The sequence below is a fragment of the Typopeltis vanoorti genome, chromosome 4, assembly GCF_054136105.1.
Source record: "Typopeltis vanoorti isolate ZY-2024b chromosome 4, IOZ_Tvanoo_1.0, whole genome shotgun sequence".
Classification (NCBI taxonomy): Eukaryota; Metazoa; Arthropoda; class Arachnida; order Uropygi; family Thelyphonidae; genus Typopeltis; species Typopeltis vanoorti.
The window spans coordinates 162,836,146-162,854,872 of record NC_143552.1 but is presented as its reverse complement, the minus strand read 5'-3'; the positions used below and the strand labels follow the sequence as shown (position 1 = coordinate 162,854,872).

Here is an 18,727-nt window from a genome sequence, read left to right as displayed (position 1 = left end):
AACCTACCAAGAAATTTAAAACGCATAGATAATTACAGAAGATTAAAACATGAACTCTGGAAAATATACCAACAAAGTTAATATACCATCATCATCATCATCATCATCAAATTCCTGCCATGTACCCTCAAGGGGTGTACAGGATATGACAGTACTACATGAAAAAATTACATCATTACTAACTTCCACTCTACAATTTTCCTCCAAATCATTCTGTTACTTGTCAAGACTCCAACATTATCAGATCTTATATTTCTATCGTCTAAGGCACTTTGTACCGTATCAATCCACCTATATCTTGGTCTTCCTCTGGGTCGTTTTCCTGCCAACCTGGCAGAGAACACTTGTTTTGCTAATCTTTCCTCTCCCATTCTATTTAAGTGACCATACCATCTGAGATTAGCTCTGCTAACGCATTCCTGGATGCTGACAATGTCAAGTTCTTTCCTAATATCCTCATTTTTAATATGATATTGCCATTGATGCCATCTGTTCACGCCTCTAATCTTTCTCAGGACTCTCATATCTGCGGTCTCTAGTCTTTGGTCAAGTGTTTTACTTCTGACCCAGCTCTCAGATCCATAAGTTAAAATTGGTTTGAACACAGTCTTGTATACAGCTAATTTAGTGTTCCGACTAATTTCTTTCTTATTCCATATGAATTTATTCAATTGACTTCCCACCATACCAGCTTTGCTGATTCTGTTGTCTATTTCTATATTTAGTTTACCATCTTCAGTAAAAATTGTGCCTAAGTAGCTGAAATGTTTTACTTGTTCCACAGGTTCTCCATTCACAACACAGTTGACATTTTCAATGATTCTGCCTATTTTCATTGTCTTTGTCTTTTTATTGCTGACCTTCATACCATATCTATTACAACAGCTATTCAATTTAGTCAGAGAATCTTGCAGACTTGTAGCGGATTTATTTAGAAGTATAACATCATCCGCATAAAGCAAAGAGCTGACATTAACATCTCCAATTTTGATATCAGGTTTAATACCACATTCCTTCATAATGTGATCCATATAGATAATGAATAACAGAGGGGATAATGTACATCCTTGTCTCACACCAGATTTAACATTAAACCATCTTCCTGTACTTCCTTCAATTCTAACTGCTGACTCACAACTCAAATAAAGACTAAGTATTGCTTGATATAATGCCCCATTGACACCATATAACTGCAGCGTATTGAATAGCTTCTCTCTTGGCACCTTGTCATATGCCTTTTCCAAATCGACAAAACTTAAATACAGATCTTTGTTATATTCCCATGCTTTCTCGACTATTTGTCGTAAAGTGAAGATCTGATCCTGACAGCCTCTATTTGGCCTGAATCCAGCTTGTTCTTCACCAAGCTTTTCTTCCACAATTCTTCTCAACCGTTTCTCAAGTATACTTGCATACATCTTGCCAGGAACACTCAGTAGGGAAATACCTCTGTAATTCTCACATTCAGTTTTATTTCCCTTTTTATATATGGGTACTATGAGAGCTCTACTCCAATCATCGGGAATTCGTCCCTCTGTCCAGGCTTTCTGAACTATGCAGTGCAGCTACTGTAAGACTCTTATACCACCATACTTCAGCATTTCTGGTCGAATATCATCTACTCCTGCTGCCTTTCCACATTTCAAGCCTTTGATGGCTTTTTCTACTTCAAGTATGGATATGTATTCCTGACTGCATGCCTGGTCAGTGTTTTTTATCACTGTACTGTCATCACTGCTTGTTTCATTTAGCAGTTTTTCAAAGTAATTACTCCATACTTCAAGGATATCTTTTTCTCCTGTTTTCATTTCACCTTTATCATCTCTAATTCCTTTTACAGCACTCTTTCCTCCATTCCTAAGCTTCTTCAACAACCTCCAGAATATTTTGCCACCTTCTTGATATTTATTTTCTATATTCTTGCCAAAGTCCTCCCATGACTTTTGCTTAGCTAGTTTTACACACTGTTTAGCTTTCTTACATTTGTCTCTGTATTCTGTAAGAGTAAAAGCTGACTTATTTGCCAGGAACTTTTGATATGCTGTCTTCTTTTCCTTCACTGCCTCTTTAACTTCCTGTGTCCACCAGGGAGTTCTGATTTTTTTATCCTTGCACACAACCTCACCACATGCCTCTCTGGCAGAATCAATCAATGTTTCCTTCAGAGTTTGCCACTGAATCTCCAAGGTTTGATTCCTGTTCTCAAACTCTTTCATTTTCTTTTCAATAATATTTCTGTATTTTAGTCTACAGTTCACATCTGAGAGCTGCTCAACTTTTATTCGCTTTAAAACTTTCTTACATGTTATTCTTTTCAATATGAAATCCAATTTTATCCTGCTCAAGACTAAATAGTGATCACTTCCAATTTCAAATCCTCTGTACACTCTGGTGTCCTGCACCAGGGAGAAAACATCACTATCAACAATAACATAGTCAATGACACTTTTCTTATTCCTAGCCTCTTCTCTCCATGTGAATTTGTGCACATTTTTATGTTGGAACATGATGTTAGTAATAACCAGTCCATGTCCTGAGCAGAAATCCAACAGATATTTGCCATTATTATTAGCTTTGCTCTTTTCTCCAAATTTTCCCAAAATATTTTTGTATGTCTCACAATCATTTCCTACTCTACTATTTAGATCCCCAACAAGGACCAACTTTTCCTTTTTCATTGTGTCAGTTGCTTTTTCTAAAGCCTCAAAAAATTCCTCCACTTCTACCTTAGTAGAACCTTCTGTGGGACCATAGGCACAAATAAGTCTCATTGTCCAGTTCCCCATTCTCATATTTGCTCACATTACTCTACTTGAGACTGACTGCCATTCAAGAAGATTAGCCTCGTATTTTGTGTTGAATACTATGGCTACTCCTTCTTTTCCTTGATTGTTATTGCCTGAATATAACATTTTGTATTTATTGCTCAGAAAGATCTCACCAGTTTTGGTCTTTTTTGTTTCAGTCACCCCTATTATGTCGATCTGGTACTTATCTAATTCCTCAGCTAGCTCCATTTCTTTGCCATTCAGGCTTCTTACGTTGATAGTACCGATCTTTAACTCTGGTGATGTTGAGTTGGGGTTTGTTTTCAGATTTGTTCCAGTAGCTGACTTTTCGCTGTTCGCCCTGGTTCCCTGGCGAAAACAACGGGGGCCTTGTTTAACCGGGCGACGCCCCAGCCGGCATGAAATTTTGTCATGTTGTACCATCATTTTTTATTTTGGTTTAACCAATAAGAATACAATTTGGTCGGCTAAATCCCAAATTGCCAGCCCATCCTCGTTCGTTCAGTATCAAAGTAGATACCCAACAGGGTGCACCACGAGAAGGTGAGGATTGGACATTAGGTCAGAAGCCCTGGTCGGTTCTCCGCATTCCTTTAAAGGCTATGTGGAGGTCTCCTCTCAGTTATACAGCTTTGACCCTTACACATCACAAATCACTAGCATCCAATGCCAACATCCCATACATAAACAGTAGCAACAATATAAATAGTGAAGCCTAAATTCCATTCTCTTCACAAAAGCTAACCCAAGTTTCGAAGTAGATGGGGTTAACTCGCCTCACTCAACCACACATAATCCTTATAACCAAAGAAGCAGATTATGTAATAAAACAGTTAGTAAAGTATACAACAATAATATAACTGAAGATACTGATTATTATGTGATAATATCATTAATATAATACTCTTATGTAACATGAAAAAATAATGTAATAATAATAATAATTATTATTATTATCTGCATGTTGTACTGAATCCTTGTAATGTACAGAAAATCTACATGTATATATAGATAAATACTCTGTATGATAATAAACCTTGTCACTGTCAAAAAATTACTATTATTATTATTATTATTATTATTAACATTATTATATTAGTCATTCATTATAAGAAAATTCTGTACAATCTTCATTGTTAATATTAGAAGAACATGTGTTGTATACTTTTTGCCTCTATATTGGATTTCAATTAAATTTTTAATCGAAATCCAATGTAGAAAATGAACTATACATGCAGAACTTAGTGCAGAATTTTTAAAAATTATAAGTTGGAATGTCACTCAAGATGATCATTATATATGTGTAAATATTTTAGAAATCAATAAAAATGATTATTATTATTATTTTAAAAAAAAAAAAAAAAGTGACACCTCCAGGAAGTCCAAAGACTCATCGAGGGAGAGTGTGCCAATAACATCGAACAATTAAACCCTTCCAACTACTAACCCCGCTCAAACTTGCTTAACTTTTTGCATCAGCCATTAGTAGCAGAGGCTCTACCAATTGACCAACCTTTGCTGTCCTGTAAATTCAAATATGTCTACAGGGAAATGTGGTTTTTAAGAAATCATGTGTCTCTGTTTATGGTACATTAGTCTATAGTGAACTGATATTGAAAGTAATCATCATGTCTGAACATTTTAAAATATGATTTAATACACTTTTTAGGTGAACAGAATATTTTACAAATGAGTAAGAATTACCTGTGAAAGAAGCTAGTAATTTAGTCAAATGTTTATCAAGTTTGTATGTAGGACTGTTTATACTATCAACAATTGGACATAGGTGCATTTTATTTATGAATTTTTGGTGTTCCATATATTCTTGGGTGGCTTTATGTGAAAAGGAGTATGTTAACAGTTACTTTAAGCCAGGAAGCGATCTTAATGATTGAAGATCACAATCTATGATTTTATATGTAGAATGATCTTCTAAAAGAAATATACAGTTTGTTTTTTTCATATTCTGTTTGATTCATTATTACAGTGCTATTACCTTCATCAGTGTTAGTTCTTTTAAGGTACTGATTTTTGTGTATTTATGTGTGGCATATTGCTTTAGGGAGGTTTAGATTTGGTTAGTCACATCCAAACAGGTGTTATTAGCTATAACTGGAGACAGGTTCTATATTCCATGTTCATTACACCGTCATTTCTACTTTTGGAACTTGCCTGCCTATGTGTAACGACAAAAGTATGACCTCGGCTTGACATACAGACATCTTCTTCTGTTAGGACTACTGATGATAAATTTACGACATGGTCTTGTTGTAATTGTGGTTGTCCAGTAGTGCTATGACGTTAGAGGATTTCAAATTTTTTCCAGTGACTTTTGACTTTTTTTTTCCATCGTCATCATCATCAAATTCCTGCCTGTACCCTCAAGGGGTGTACATGATATGATAGTACTATATGAAGAATTTACATCATTACTAGCTTCCTATCTACAATTTTCCTCCAAATCGGTCTGTTACTTGTCAAGACTCCAACATTATCAGATGTTATATTTCTATCGTCTAAGGCACTTTTTACCATATCAATCCACCTATATCTTGGTCTTCCTCTGGGTCATTTTCCTGCCAACCTGGCAGAGAACACTTGTTATGCTAATCTTTCCTTGCCCATTCTGTTTAAATGACTATACCACCCGAGGTTAGCTCTGCTAACGCATTCCTGGATGCTGACATGTCAAGTTCTTTCCTAACATCCTCGTTTTTAATATGATATTGCCATTGATGCCATTTGTTCACACCTCTAATCTTTCTCAGGACTCTCATATCTGCGGTCTCTAGTCTTTGGTCAAGTGTTTTATTTCTGATCCAGCTCTCAGATCCATAAGTTAAAACTTTGAACACTGTCTTGTATAGCTGATTTAGTGTTTTGACTAATTTCTCTCTTATTCCATATGGTAGTCAATTTATTCAATTGACTTCCTACCATACCAGCTTTGTTGAGTCTGTTGTCTATTTCCCTATTTAATTTACCATCTTCACTAAAATCGTGCCTAAGTAGCTGAAATGTTTTAGTTGTTCCACAGGTTCTCCATTGACAGCACAGTTGACATTTTCAACGATTCTGCCTATTTTCATTGTCTTTGTCTTTTTATTGCTGACCTTCATACCATATCTATTACAACAGTTATTCAATTTAGTCAGGGAATCTTGCAGACTTGTAGCGGATTTATTTAGAAGTATTACATCATCCGCATAAAGCAAAGACCAGACATTAACATCTCCAATTTTGATATCAGGTTTAATACCACTTTCCTTCATAATGTGATCCATATAGATAATGAATAACAGAGGGGATAATGTACATCCTTGTCTGACACCAGATTTAACATTAAACCATCTTCCTGTACTTCCTTCAATTCTAACTGCTGACTTACAACTCAAATAGAGACTAATTATTGCTTGATATAATGCCCCATTGACACCATAAAACTGTAGTGTATTGAATAGCTTCTCCCTTGCGACCTTCTGATATGCCTTTTCTAGATCGACAAAACTTAAATACAAATCTTTGTTATATTCCCATAATTTTTCAACTATTTGTCGTAAAGTGAAGATCTGATCCTGACAGCCTCTATTTGGCCTGAATCCAGCTTGTTCTTCACCAAGCTTTTCTTCCACAATTCTTCTCAACCGTTTCTCAAGTATGCTTGCATAAATCTTACCAGGCACACTCAGTAGGGAAATACCCCTATAATTTCACATTCAGTTTTATTTCCCTTTTTATATATGGGTACTATGAGAGCTCTACTCCAATCATCGGGAATTCTCCCTCTGTCCAGGACTTCTGAACTATGCAGTGCAGCCACTGTCAGACTTTTATACCACCATATTTCAGCATTTCTGGTCGAATATCATCTATTTCTGCTGCCTTTCCACTTTTGAAGCCTTTGATGGCTTTTTCTACTTCAAGTATGGATATGTATTCCTGACTGTATGCCTGTTGAGTCTTTTTTACCCCTATGCTATCACTGCTTGTTTCATTTAGCAATTTTTCGAAGTAATTACTCCATACTTCAAGGATATCTTTTTCTCCTGTTTTCATGTAACCGTTATCATCTCTAACTCCTTTTACAGCACTCTTTCCTCCATTTCTAAGCTTCTTCAACAAACTCCAGAATATCTTACCACCTTCTTGATATTTATTTTCTATGTTCTTGCCAAAGTCCTCCCATGACTTTTGTTTAGCTAGTTTTACACAGTGTTTAGCTTTCTTACATTTGTCTCTGTATTCTCTAAGAGCACAACCTGATTTATTTGCCAAGAATTTTTGATATGCCTTCTTCTTTTCCTTCACTGCCTCTTTGACTTTCTGTGTCCACCATGGAGTTCTGATTTTTCTGTCCTTGCAGACAACCTCACCACATGCCTCTCTGGCTGAATCAATCAGGGTTTTCTTCAAGTCTTGCCACTGAATCTCCAAGGTTTGGTTCCTGTTCTCAAATTGTTTCATTTTTTCTTCAATAATCTTTGTGTATTTTAGTCTACAGTTCACATCTGAGAACTGCTCAACTTTTATTCGCTTTAAAGCTTTCTTACATGTTATTCTTTTCAATGTGAAATTCAATTTTTTTCTGCTCAAGACTAAATAGTGATTACTTCCAATTTCAAATCCTCTGTACACTCTGGTGTCCTGTACCAGGGAGAAAACATCACTATCAACAATAACATAGTCAATGAGACTTTTCTTATTCCTTGCCTCTTCTCTCCATGTGAATTTGTGCAGATTTTTATGTTGGAACATGGTGTTAGTAATAACTAGTCCATGTCCTGAGCAGAAATCCAACAAGTATTTGCCATTATTATTAGCTTTGCTCTTTTCTCCAAATTTTCCCAAAATATTTTTGTATGTCTGACAATCATTTCCTACTCTGCTATTTAGATCCCCAACAAGGACCAACTTTTCCTTTTTCATTGTGTTAGTTGCTTTCTAAAAGCCTGAAAAAAATTCCTCCACTTGTACATTAGTAGAACCTTCTGTGAAGACCATTGGCACAAATAAGTCTCATTGTGCAGTTCCCCATTCTGATATTTGCCCACATCACTCTACTTGAGACTGCCTGCCATTCAAGAAGATTAGCCTCGTATTTAGTGTTGAATACTATGGCTACTCCTTCTTTTCCTTGATTGTCATTGCCTGAGTATAACATTTTGTATTTATTGCTCAAAAAGATCTCACCAGTTTTTTTTTTTTTAATTCGTTATCTGCTGCAACTTCGTGATATCAAGAAGGATTGCCCACAGTTCAGGGTTTAGAATATCACAAAGTTAGTGAGCATTGGCCAAACTAATTAAATTTGGCAAATTACTAAAATACTAAATGTTGAAAATATTAAATATACTCCTCACCTAATAAACTAGACTACAACAAAACTGTTACTATCCTATACATTAGGATATGCATCTGAAAAGATATCCAGAATGTTTAGTAAATAGGTTTATTTATTATCCATATATCCAGTTATAATAAATAACAGTTTCAGCTCCTCACCACATTTAAACCATATATCAAGTTGACAGTCGTCATCTGTTCATCTAAGGACAAACTCTCTCCTTTATTGCATCCAGGAGTGTATGAAGTGTGCCCTGTACTTGTGACTTGGGTACATAAAAAATACATTTGGCACCATCATTATAGCAAGTGAAGACTAGCAGACCATGCTTTGGATACTCTTTCACACAGGATCAAATGTAAAAAAATATCTGTGCTATCCAGAAATCATAAGTCAGGGAAATATTTTAGAATATCAGCAACAGTTTTAAAACTTTTTCCAAACCTCAACAAATATGGCTGTATCTCTTTACCAAAAATCTGGAAGACAGGCATTTTAAGATCAAATTAAGCTCCTTGTTGAAAGTTTATTTTTCACTTGGTTAGAGTATAATAAATTTAGTTTAATCCTTTATCCAAGTGTGAGCAAACAAAGTTTGTCCCTGAAAGTATCTTCAGGACTGGGTTTTGCATTATGGGAGATACTGAGATAGGAGTGTTGGTATCTTGCTCCACCTTTGCAAGGAGTGTCCTGGTGTTGTACCACCTTACCCCAGTCCTGAAGATACTTTCAGGCGCAAACTTTGTTTGCTCATACTTGGATAAAGGATTAAACTAAATTTATTTAGCTCCTTGTGTTTGTTACAATTTTAAATGGATCCCACTGTTAACTAGTTGTTTTTGTTTGTGTACTGTGATGACACTTTTTTGTGCTCTGAAGATTCTGGGTATAATACTGGCAAACTGTCATGAAACAAGTAAATAAATATTTTCTTATATTCTTCTGTTTGTGAATTAAAACTATTAAATAAACTAAACATGAACTACAAATACATAAGCTTTTCTACCCATTTGAGGTTGCAGACCAGAGAAACTTTTGATTCATGATGCTATGCACATTGTAGTTGATGTTGACAGATGCATTTTTATATTTAAGATTTATTAGCATGAGTTTTTTATAATTAGTAATCAGCTGTGTTTTTAAATAATCATGTGCATAGTTGATGACTCATTTTATATATGTTGATATAGTGTATAATAGTTTAAATCTGGAGGCTGCGAGTACTTTGTTTGAATTTGATATTAAAAAAACATTGTAGAATGTATCTATTGTTGAAGGTGTAAGAGTTTGTGGAGAAAATATGGTGTGAGAACATCAGAAGTAGGTGTATTGATTAGGCAGATTGACCACTGTGCATATTGAATGAGTGGAATTTTGAATGTGGGAGCAAATGACATGGCTTATTAGCGACACTAGTTAGGAGCAATGTGAGCATGAATTGAAATGTTGTATGCAAGAAGGGAATAATGAAGTGCAGAAAAGAAGAAAAGCTTTGAGTGTTTTACAAACCACATGGGAGTTAGTGAAACTAGAAAAGCACTTAGCAAATAACAGGAAAGGTAAGAAAGGAAATGAGATGTGAAGAAATAAAAGTATAAGGAATCAGAAATGGACAAAAAAGGATCTGGTGATTTACTGTAATTTATGATTATGGTCTAAATAGGTCTTGACTAAATGAGCAAGCACTGAAAGTTTTAGTGTGTTTTCCATGTGCAAAGATTTATGACATAACTAAGGCTGTATGTAAGCATGTAGAATGAGTGGGTGAGATAGTGTTGGTCAGATGAAAAGATTTAATTGGAGATAAGTTTGGATATTCAAGAAGATATGAAATAGTTGTTTGAGGTGAAAAGAGCAAAAGAGGCAAGATGCCAGTGTTGCAAGTGTGTAACATGAGTTAGCTGTTGTGGAGCTGTGATTGCAAATGATATAGTGAGTAGACTGCAGAAGAGTGTGCAGTACGTTGATGTATGAGGTGATCTTGATGGACAAATGTAATTTAAATGTAATACATTTGAATTACATTTGAATCTGTTTAGCATTAGACTTTAAAAAATTGGTGAAAGAGTGAAATGTCATATAGGCAAGAAACTGGATGTCTAAATAGTTGCATGAAGGTGAGGGCATGTATGTTAAGTTAAAAAGTTGTAACTATGAGAAAATAACACAAAGAAATGGCAAAATTAGTTTGGTCAAGGAAGAAATGTGAAACTATAGAAATATAGTGGGAATGGGGGAAGAGGTTGAGGAATCAATCCCAGCTCACTATTTGAAACTGGTAATGTTTGAAGAGTTATCAGACTGCTCATTGGCATGATGGATGGTTTGTATCATTCATGTACACCAGCATTTCCCAAACTGTGTTCTGTGAAAAATTGCAATTAATAGTTAAAAAAAATAAAATATTTTAGGTACAATGTTTTATATTTTTAATAAAATATAAAATAGTTTTCTATTTTATTTAATATTTTTGATGTAAAGACAAAGAAACACCAATCCCAAATAATTCCAAATTTTTTCCTTTTAAAAATCATAATTTATTTTGTTTTGGTATGTATGTATGTGTGTGTATGTATATATATATATCTTTTATTATGTAGAATACAGCTTTTAGTTTCACCTAATTTTATAATTTTTATATGTATATTTTGATTTTGTTTTCAAAAATAATATGTATTTGAGCATTAATTATAATTATTCCTTAAATATAAGTGTGTTCCATAAATACATTATGAGATGGAAAGTGTTCCATCTCATAATTTTTGTCCCACCTAAGAACTCATGATGTAAGTGTACATCAGTGTTCCCCAAACTTTTCAAAAAAGTTTGGGGAACACTGATGTACACTTACATCATGAGTTCTTAGGTGGGACAAAAATTATTTGTTGATGAGACATGGCTGACATTGAGGGATGCTACTGCTATCGATGAGTTCACTTTATTTGGGGAGAACAGGCAAAATAGTGTAGGGAGGATACTGCTAATGACTGCAGAGAATGTGATCCAACCAGAGTAGAAATCTCCAGTGGTGCTAGTAGTTTGAGAAATACAGGTTAACAGGATAAAATGCACAACTGAGTGCTACTACAGATAATGATCGAACTGCATAGCAAGATAAAGCTTATAAATATAAAGAACAAGTAAAGTTATGCGGGATTTGAATTATTCTGATATACACCTGAAGATGGAGAATGCATACAAGATGAAGGTATGCTATTTTATAGAATTATTAAGGGATAACTATGTTAAGAAGCATGATGGAATGGACTTACATTACAAGAATTCTCATTGGATCTAATAACAGAATATGGGGATCTCTCTCTTTTCTATAAATGAGATGACTGTTATGACTTTAATTGGTGAGTCATCAGTCACTTTTGACTTAGGAGGTGACTATGCATGTGAAATCTTCGACCAAAATGGGACCGTGGAACTAAAAAACAGGTGATTATCATTAAACCGAGAAGAAGCTTAAAGGTGTTGACGTATAGACAAATCAGCAATGCACGGAAGTGGTCAAAGAATGTCAGAAGGAAATTCTTTCTGAGACATTCCCAGAGTTTGGGGGAATTTCATGGAAGAATGGATCAATGATACTTTAAAGCAGGATCTGCATAAAAAAGAGAACATTGATGAAGCTCAGGAGCAGAATAAGCAGCAGACTAGAAGAGTGATGGCCATGGGGCTAAAAGAGAAATCAGAATATGAAAAGAATTAGTCAAAACAAGCCAAGGAAAATTTTATTTTCTGTACAAGTAAAAGAAAGAATAACCATACAAGAATAATTTTATTGAATTCAATTGATAGGAAAGTCTCAGATGAACTAGTAGCCAAGGTACTTAAAGCTCTTATGAGAGCTTGATTTGAATACTGCAGTCAGGCTGGATGGGATTTCAGAATGTGCATTAATTCATATTTTCTTATTAATAATATGATAATCCTGATAACTTGGGATCCTCCTTGGAAGTCAACTAATGGGGTGGTCAGGGAGCATATGAGGTAGAGTAGAGTTGGCTCTTATAGTTTAATGGGCTGATATTAGATGTGCCGAGTACATCTTTAATTAATATGTTCAAAAATAGATATAAGTGTTTGGGTATTAGTGAATGAAAAGGACTTTCCTTTGAACCCTTAGACTTTTTAGGGTTCAAAGAAGAATTTCATATTGTTTAGTAGATCCATTATAATATTATTCCCTAGTTCCCTATTATTTAAAGAAGCATTTTGCATTATTTTAAATGTTAATTTGTTGATAATCATTTTCACTCACTATTTTTTTTTTTTCCAGAATGTATATAAACTACATTAATATGAATAAAGCAGATGTGGGCTATAATGGAACTACCTTTCACGATCTCCTGTAGAGAGTGTTGAAATTGTTTTTAATGGTTATTATTAATTATAACATTCCATGGTGTATTTTTGAAATATGGTAAACAATAAATCATGAGCCTTTTTGATATATTAATTTGTTTTTATTACAATTTGAAGTGAAATTTTAGCAGAATAATAAAAGGTTAATTTAATACAAAAGTTAATTTTTTTTTTTTTTTTCATATTAAAAAGCTAAATTTTCATAGAGATATATTCATGTTTCTTTCATAATATCATTGACACTTTTTAAAAAGGTGGTTTCTATCATGTTAAAAGAAAAATGAAACTTAATTTATATCACTTAACTTTAATATTGATACTGAGTTGATAGCTCTCTTCAGCCTACAGGCTGAGTTTAAATGCCTTTGTGGCATGATTGTGAATGCTTCAGATAAATAACAGATGTGAAGTCTTCTAAGTTAAATTAAAAAATAAACCACCTCAAAAATTCCCAAAACAGTTTAAAAGCTCAAAAAAGTTACAAAAAATTTCCTTTAAATTATACATATTTTTGGTCATAAAATGTTAAAAAATATAAGACCTATTGTTAAACTGACCATAGATTTTTAATTCGTAACGTATGTTCGTACAATATTGCCTACCGGTTTCACTAATTATGCTTTTTCAAAGCTTCACAGTACAGAAAAAAAAATGATAAATGCTAAAAAGGTTTAAGAATACAAAAAACTTTAGTACCTGAATATAGAATAACGAGTGTTCATGATAGATACTTTAGTATCTATCATGAACACTCGTTACATGCAAACGCGTAATATGATTATTCGCTTAGAATACTGTACTGTAGTTCTGTTGAACTGAGGGAATTAATTAGATTTTTCCAAGTATCGTTCAGTATGGCCCCTTGATTTCTGTTTAGGTTGCTGCCCATGCATAGCACTACTGCTGCTGATTTAAATAATCGATGTCTGTAATCTTCATCTACGTAGAGCATAGAGCTGTTATCCCAGTCTATAGTGTGGTTCGAAGTTGAAAAGTGATGTGCTAACCCGGAGGTGATCGTTCTGTTGTGATTTACATCGCCAACATGTTCTTTGTCTTATTTCCAGGCTTCTCGAAGTTTGTCCAATGTAGGAAAGACCGCACGTGCATGGAATATTATACACACTTGGATATTTATAAAATGGAATACTGTCTTTAGGAGATCTTAGAACCTGTCTGATGCTAGTAGTTGGGTTAAATACAACCCTGATGTTATGGGCCTTTAACAATCTCGCAAGTTTGGTGGAAATTGAACCCATAAAGGGGATGACTGCTGTTGAAATTTGCTGGGAGACTGTTCTTTGTTGTTGGTTATCTTTGTATAGAAATTTGTTGATGTTTTGAGGATAACCATTTTGCGATAGTGTTATAGCAATTTGGGACAGTTCTGTTTGAACTTCTTCATCATCGGAGATAAAGTTTCTGGCTCGATTTCTCAGCATGTGGATGATGCTCTGTTTATGTGACCTACGATGGTTTGAAGAGTAATGTAGATATACTAGTGTCCGTAGATTTTTTGTAAATGGAGAGTTTGAAATTGTTACCTTGTCTTTTAACTAGTATGTCCAAGAAGTATAGTTGTTCGGTGTTTTCTATTTCGAATAAATTTGATTTTATTGTGGTGTGAGTTGATTCTATTGACAAACATATGTAGGTTTTCCATGTTGTCCTGCCATACGATGAAGATATCCACATATCTCCACCATATTGAAGGTTTAGGAGTAATGTTGGTGAAGATTTTATTTTCAAATTTCTCCATGAAAAGCTCTACACATGGTGGTGATAGAGGGCTGCCAGTGGCTAGGCCTTCTAATTGTTTGTATACCTTGTTGTTAACTTTGAAGAAATTTGATTGTAGGCAATGCTTGAACATCTTTAATATCAGCAGGAAAGAGATCTTTGATAATGTTCATGACTTCTTCTACTGGTACATTCATGAATAAGGGTACTACGTCTAGACTGGCCATTATGTCTGTTTGTGTTATCTTCACATTTTTGAGTTTGTCAACAAAGTGTTGAGAATTTTTTATGTAGGATTCTGTTTGTCTAATTTTTCCCTTAAGTAAGTTCCCTAGGTGCTTAGCCAATAGGTAAGTGGGGGAGGACCTGCCATCCACAATCGGACGAAGTGGCACTTCTTCCTTATGCACTTCATACAGTCTAGGAGTAATGGAATGTGAGGATTTAAGCTGTCATTTTAGTTCTTCAGGCCAAGTATTCATGTTACGGATCAGGAAGTTTGTCTCATTATGGTTCTTCATGGTAGGATTTTGTACGTGGAACTCTCTGATAGTAAGTCGTTTATCTTCTTGAAATAGTCTTTTGAGTTTAGGATGATGGTGGCATTCCCCTTGTCCGCTTTAGTTATTATTATTATTTCTTTGTTCTTCCTCAAGTTCTGAATAGCTTTCCTATCATATGGAGTGGTATTAAGTTTTAGTTGTTTTGCTGTTGCTAGGATGAGCATGCTTTCGAATCTAATATTGTATGCTACAGCTTGTGGTAGTGGGTAGAGACTTTTTTCAATTCCACACATAAAGTCCATTTTAGGAATGTGACTTGGACATACTAGTTAAAAGACAAGGTAACAATTTCAAACTCTCCATTTACAAAAAACCTACGGACACTGGACGATATCTACATTATTCTTCAAACCATCATAGGTCACATAAACAGAGCATCATCCACATGTTGGGAAATCGAGCCAGAAACTTTATCTCCGACGATGAAGAAGTTCAGACAGAACTGTCCCAAATTGCTATAACACTATCGCAAAATGGTTATCCTCGAAACATCAACAACAAATTCCTATACAAAGATAACCAACAAGAAAGAATAATCTCCCAGCAAATTTCAACAGCAGTCATCCCCTTTATGGGTTCAATTTCCACCAAAATTGCAAGATTGTTAAAGGCCCATAACATCAGGGTTGTATTTAACATAACTACTAGCATCAGACAGGTTCTAAGATCTCCTAAAGACAGTGTTCCATTTTATAAATATCCAGGTGTGTATAATATTCCATGCACATGCGGTCTTTCCTACATTGGACAAACTTTGAGAAGCCTGGAAATAAGACAGAAAGAACATGTTGGAGATGTAAATCACAACAGAATGATCACCTCCGAGTTAGCACATCACTTTTCAACTTCGAACCACACTATAGACTGGAATAACAGCTCTATGCCCTACGTAGATGAAGATTACAGACATCGATTATTTAAATCAGCAGCAGTAGTGCTACGTATGGGCAGCAACCTACACAGAAATCAAGGGGCCATACTGAACGATACTTGGAAAAATCTGATTAATTCCCTCAGTTCAACTGAATTACAGTACGCGAATAATCATATTACGCGTGTTCATGATACTTAGTAGAAAGTCACAATTCATACAGACGTCATGCGAACGTGTTACCTTAGCTACCTAACAGATACTAAAGTTTTTTTGTATTCTTAAACCTTTTTTGCATTTATCATTTTTTTGTATTGTGCAAGCCTTGAAAAAGCTAGTCAGTTACTAGCGAAACCGGTAGGCAATATTGTACGAACATACGTACGACTTAAAAATCTATGGTCAGTTTAACAATAAGTCTTATATTTTTAAAATAATTTCCTTATCGACTTCACCAATATTTGTAGCATTGATACTAACTTAAATGATGGGCATTATCACATTATTTCAGATATCCAAACCTGATGTTCTGTTTCTGACAACTCCAAATCTCTGCCACGAAAGCCACAGCCCATCTTAACACTCCAAATTACACCCTGCATGATTACATCTAAATGGAAGGGTGTTTGTGCCTTTTTAAAATTTTAAGTGTGGGTGCTGCATATGAAAAATAATTCGTTTTTTCCTAATCATTAATCAGTTTATTAATAATTAAATTTACATATTCGAGAATATGTAAATTTACATACTTTGAGAATTTTGAGATTCACCGATTTTCGTTTGCACTTGTCACTGCACGTAACAGATAAATTGTATGCTTTCACGCACGTTATTTCTGTGAGATACGAAACTTTTATTATTGGTGTGTGTTTGTGATGAGGGTGAAATATTTTTCCAAAAATATTTCACCCTCACCAGGAACACACACCAATAATATATTTGATTATTTCACCTTAGCTACCTAACATTTTTTTAAATGTTAGGTGGCTAAGGTAGTTAAAAGTTTCCTATCTCACAGAAATAACACGTGCAAGCATACAATTTATCTGTAGTGACACTGCTCTACCAGCAGTGTCGGATTCACTTGTTACGTGCAGTGATAATTCTGACACTGTGATAGATCGCAGTGCATTTGTTTCGTAATCTAAAGTGTTAATCGAACAGTTCCAATTATTTATTATTCAAGCAATTTTGAAATAAGCTGTAACCTTTAACATGCTGTATTGCATTTATATAATGTTGTATGCATTGTTATTATTTATAAACACAAACAAAATTTAATTTTTTGTTTTTTTCCTTGGAGGGTGCTGCAGTGTTGCATTGCTTATGTACAAGCTGCCACTGAATCTGACATTCCCTGTCAAAGGATGCCAAAACTACAATCTCTCTTTTCTCTCACAGAGCAGAGTGGAATATTTTGCCTGTTGAATTAGTGAATGAGTTTTAAGAGGATGTATGACAGCTAGTGTGGGTGATGTGTGGCCTTCCTGGAGGTCAAATAATAATAGGCTTCCATCTTTAGTCTGTTGTTTTGCAATTGGAGTGTTAGGTTTCTGTCTATCTAGTCCTCATGCCATGTGTTAATAATTTAGAATTAATAGTTATGAGGTATTATTGTGACACTCAATCGTGTGGTGCTCCCAAGTTGGTGTGTCTGTTTTGTAGGGAAAAAAAAAAGAGTTTTCAGAATCAAAACCTTCCTGTACTGGCTGAGACTGGCTAATTAGTATAAGTCAACTTATAGACTGAAAAGTCCTAGCCTAAGGGATTTGAAGTAAAATCTTGAAGGGCATTGTGAATGTGGGTTTCAACTTTCAAGTGCACTACATCAATACTGATGTGATGATAAATGGACCTTATCTTTGTTATTTTCAACTAATCAAGGATGCTTCAGGGCTCCATTCTTTCATTTCATTTCAATATCATTTCATGATATTGCTGAATAAGGATACATACGCTATTGTTTTCCTTCTCATTTGGTATAGCTTGCACGAATCAAAGCGGGGGGGGGGGGGGTTAATTTCTTATTTCCACCTCTGTGTCAGTGATATCTCCTTGTTATCCTTCTCTTTTATTCCACCTGCCTGTCTCTCCTCTGGGCAATCTTCTTCATACTGCTGTCCAGAAATATATCCTTCATGTCTATCAAATATATCAGCAGCTTCCTCCTTAACTACCATATAAACTAAAATAAAACAATCAAATGGTTTAGATTTTGCCAAATGTTTCCTTTTTGTCGTTTTGTGTTTTTGCATTTAAAATTCTAAAGTAAAAACAAAGTGATTTTGCGGAGTTCAGTACCATGGATGATCTGATATTCATGTACATTTCGTGTTTTCCCCCATTTAAGTATGCATGATTCCCTTCACGTCACATGACAAAGGCACCAAATTGTGGTTGTCCGCGTGTCTACCACTTTATGGATGCTACTAAAAAGTTTCACCAATAAATAAACTCAGTAAATCCACTAATGCCTTTTATTCCCCTAGTAATCACTAATTTTGGATTACTCAAAATTAGTAAGCAAAGCCGTTTTAGTCCTAACTTTTTAGGACCAAAATGCCATTTTAGCTCTAAAAATGGCTACACAAGACTGTTCACTGCTTTGAACACGTGTAGTTAGTTTGGGGGACCAAAATTTAGTTAGCACCATAACGCTATCCTGCCATCACAAACAGTAATACTAGTGTTGTAGTTTAGAGCAACAAGATGACGAAAATTGTCTACCGCACTCTTTCTCTCTTTTGAACCTTGATTCATTGATAGCATGAGCTCACAGTCCGTGAAGAACTAAAGACTAGCTTGTGCTGGTTTTCAAAAAGGTAGTTCAAACTAAAGGAGCTTTAGTTACTCGATTTAGGGAATAAAAGTAGTTAAAGGACTTTTATTATTTCTGCTTGACATGCTGTATAATTTGAGCAAAATCGAAGTTTAAACATGTATCTTGCTAGCCTGTTTGACAAAGTGAATAGCACTCTTCAATCAAAGAGGTTGTGCGTTCTAATCTCCCTACCAGCATGGATTTTTATTTGTGAATGTCTTTAGA

General features: G+C 34.7%; 1 protein-coding gene across 1 annotated transcript in view; it reads left to right on the top strand.

The window, feature by feature from the left end:
• Positions 1–12,595, top strand: part of LOC150107811 (macrophage migration inhibitory factor-like) — a 39,164-nt gene extending 26,569 nt beyond the window's left edge. The window contains exon 3 of the mRNA XM_090391573.1: positions 12,422–12,595. Coding sequence (XP_090247699.1) covers positions 12,422–12,497 — 76 coding nt within the window. The 3' untranslated portion in view covers positions 12,498–12,595. The remainder of the gene's footprint in view (positions 1–12,421) is intronic.
• The last annotated feature ends 6,132 nt before the right edge of the window (positions 12,596–18,727 follow it).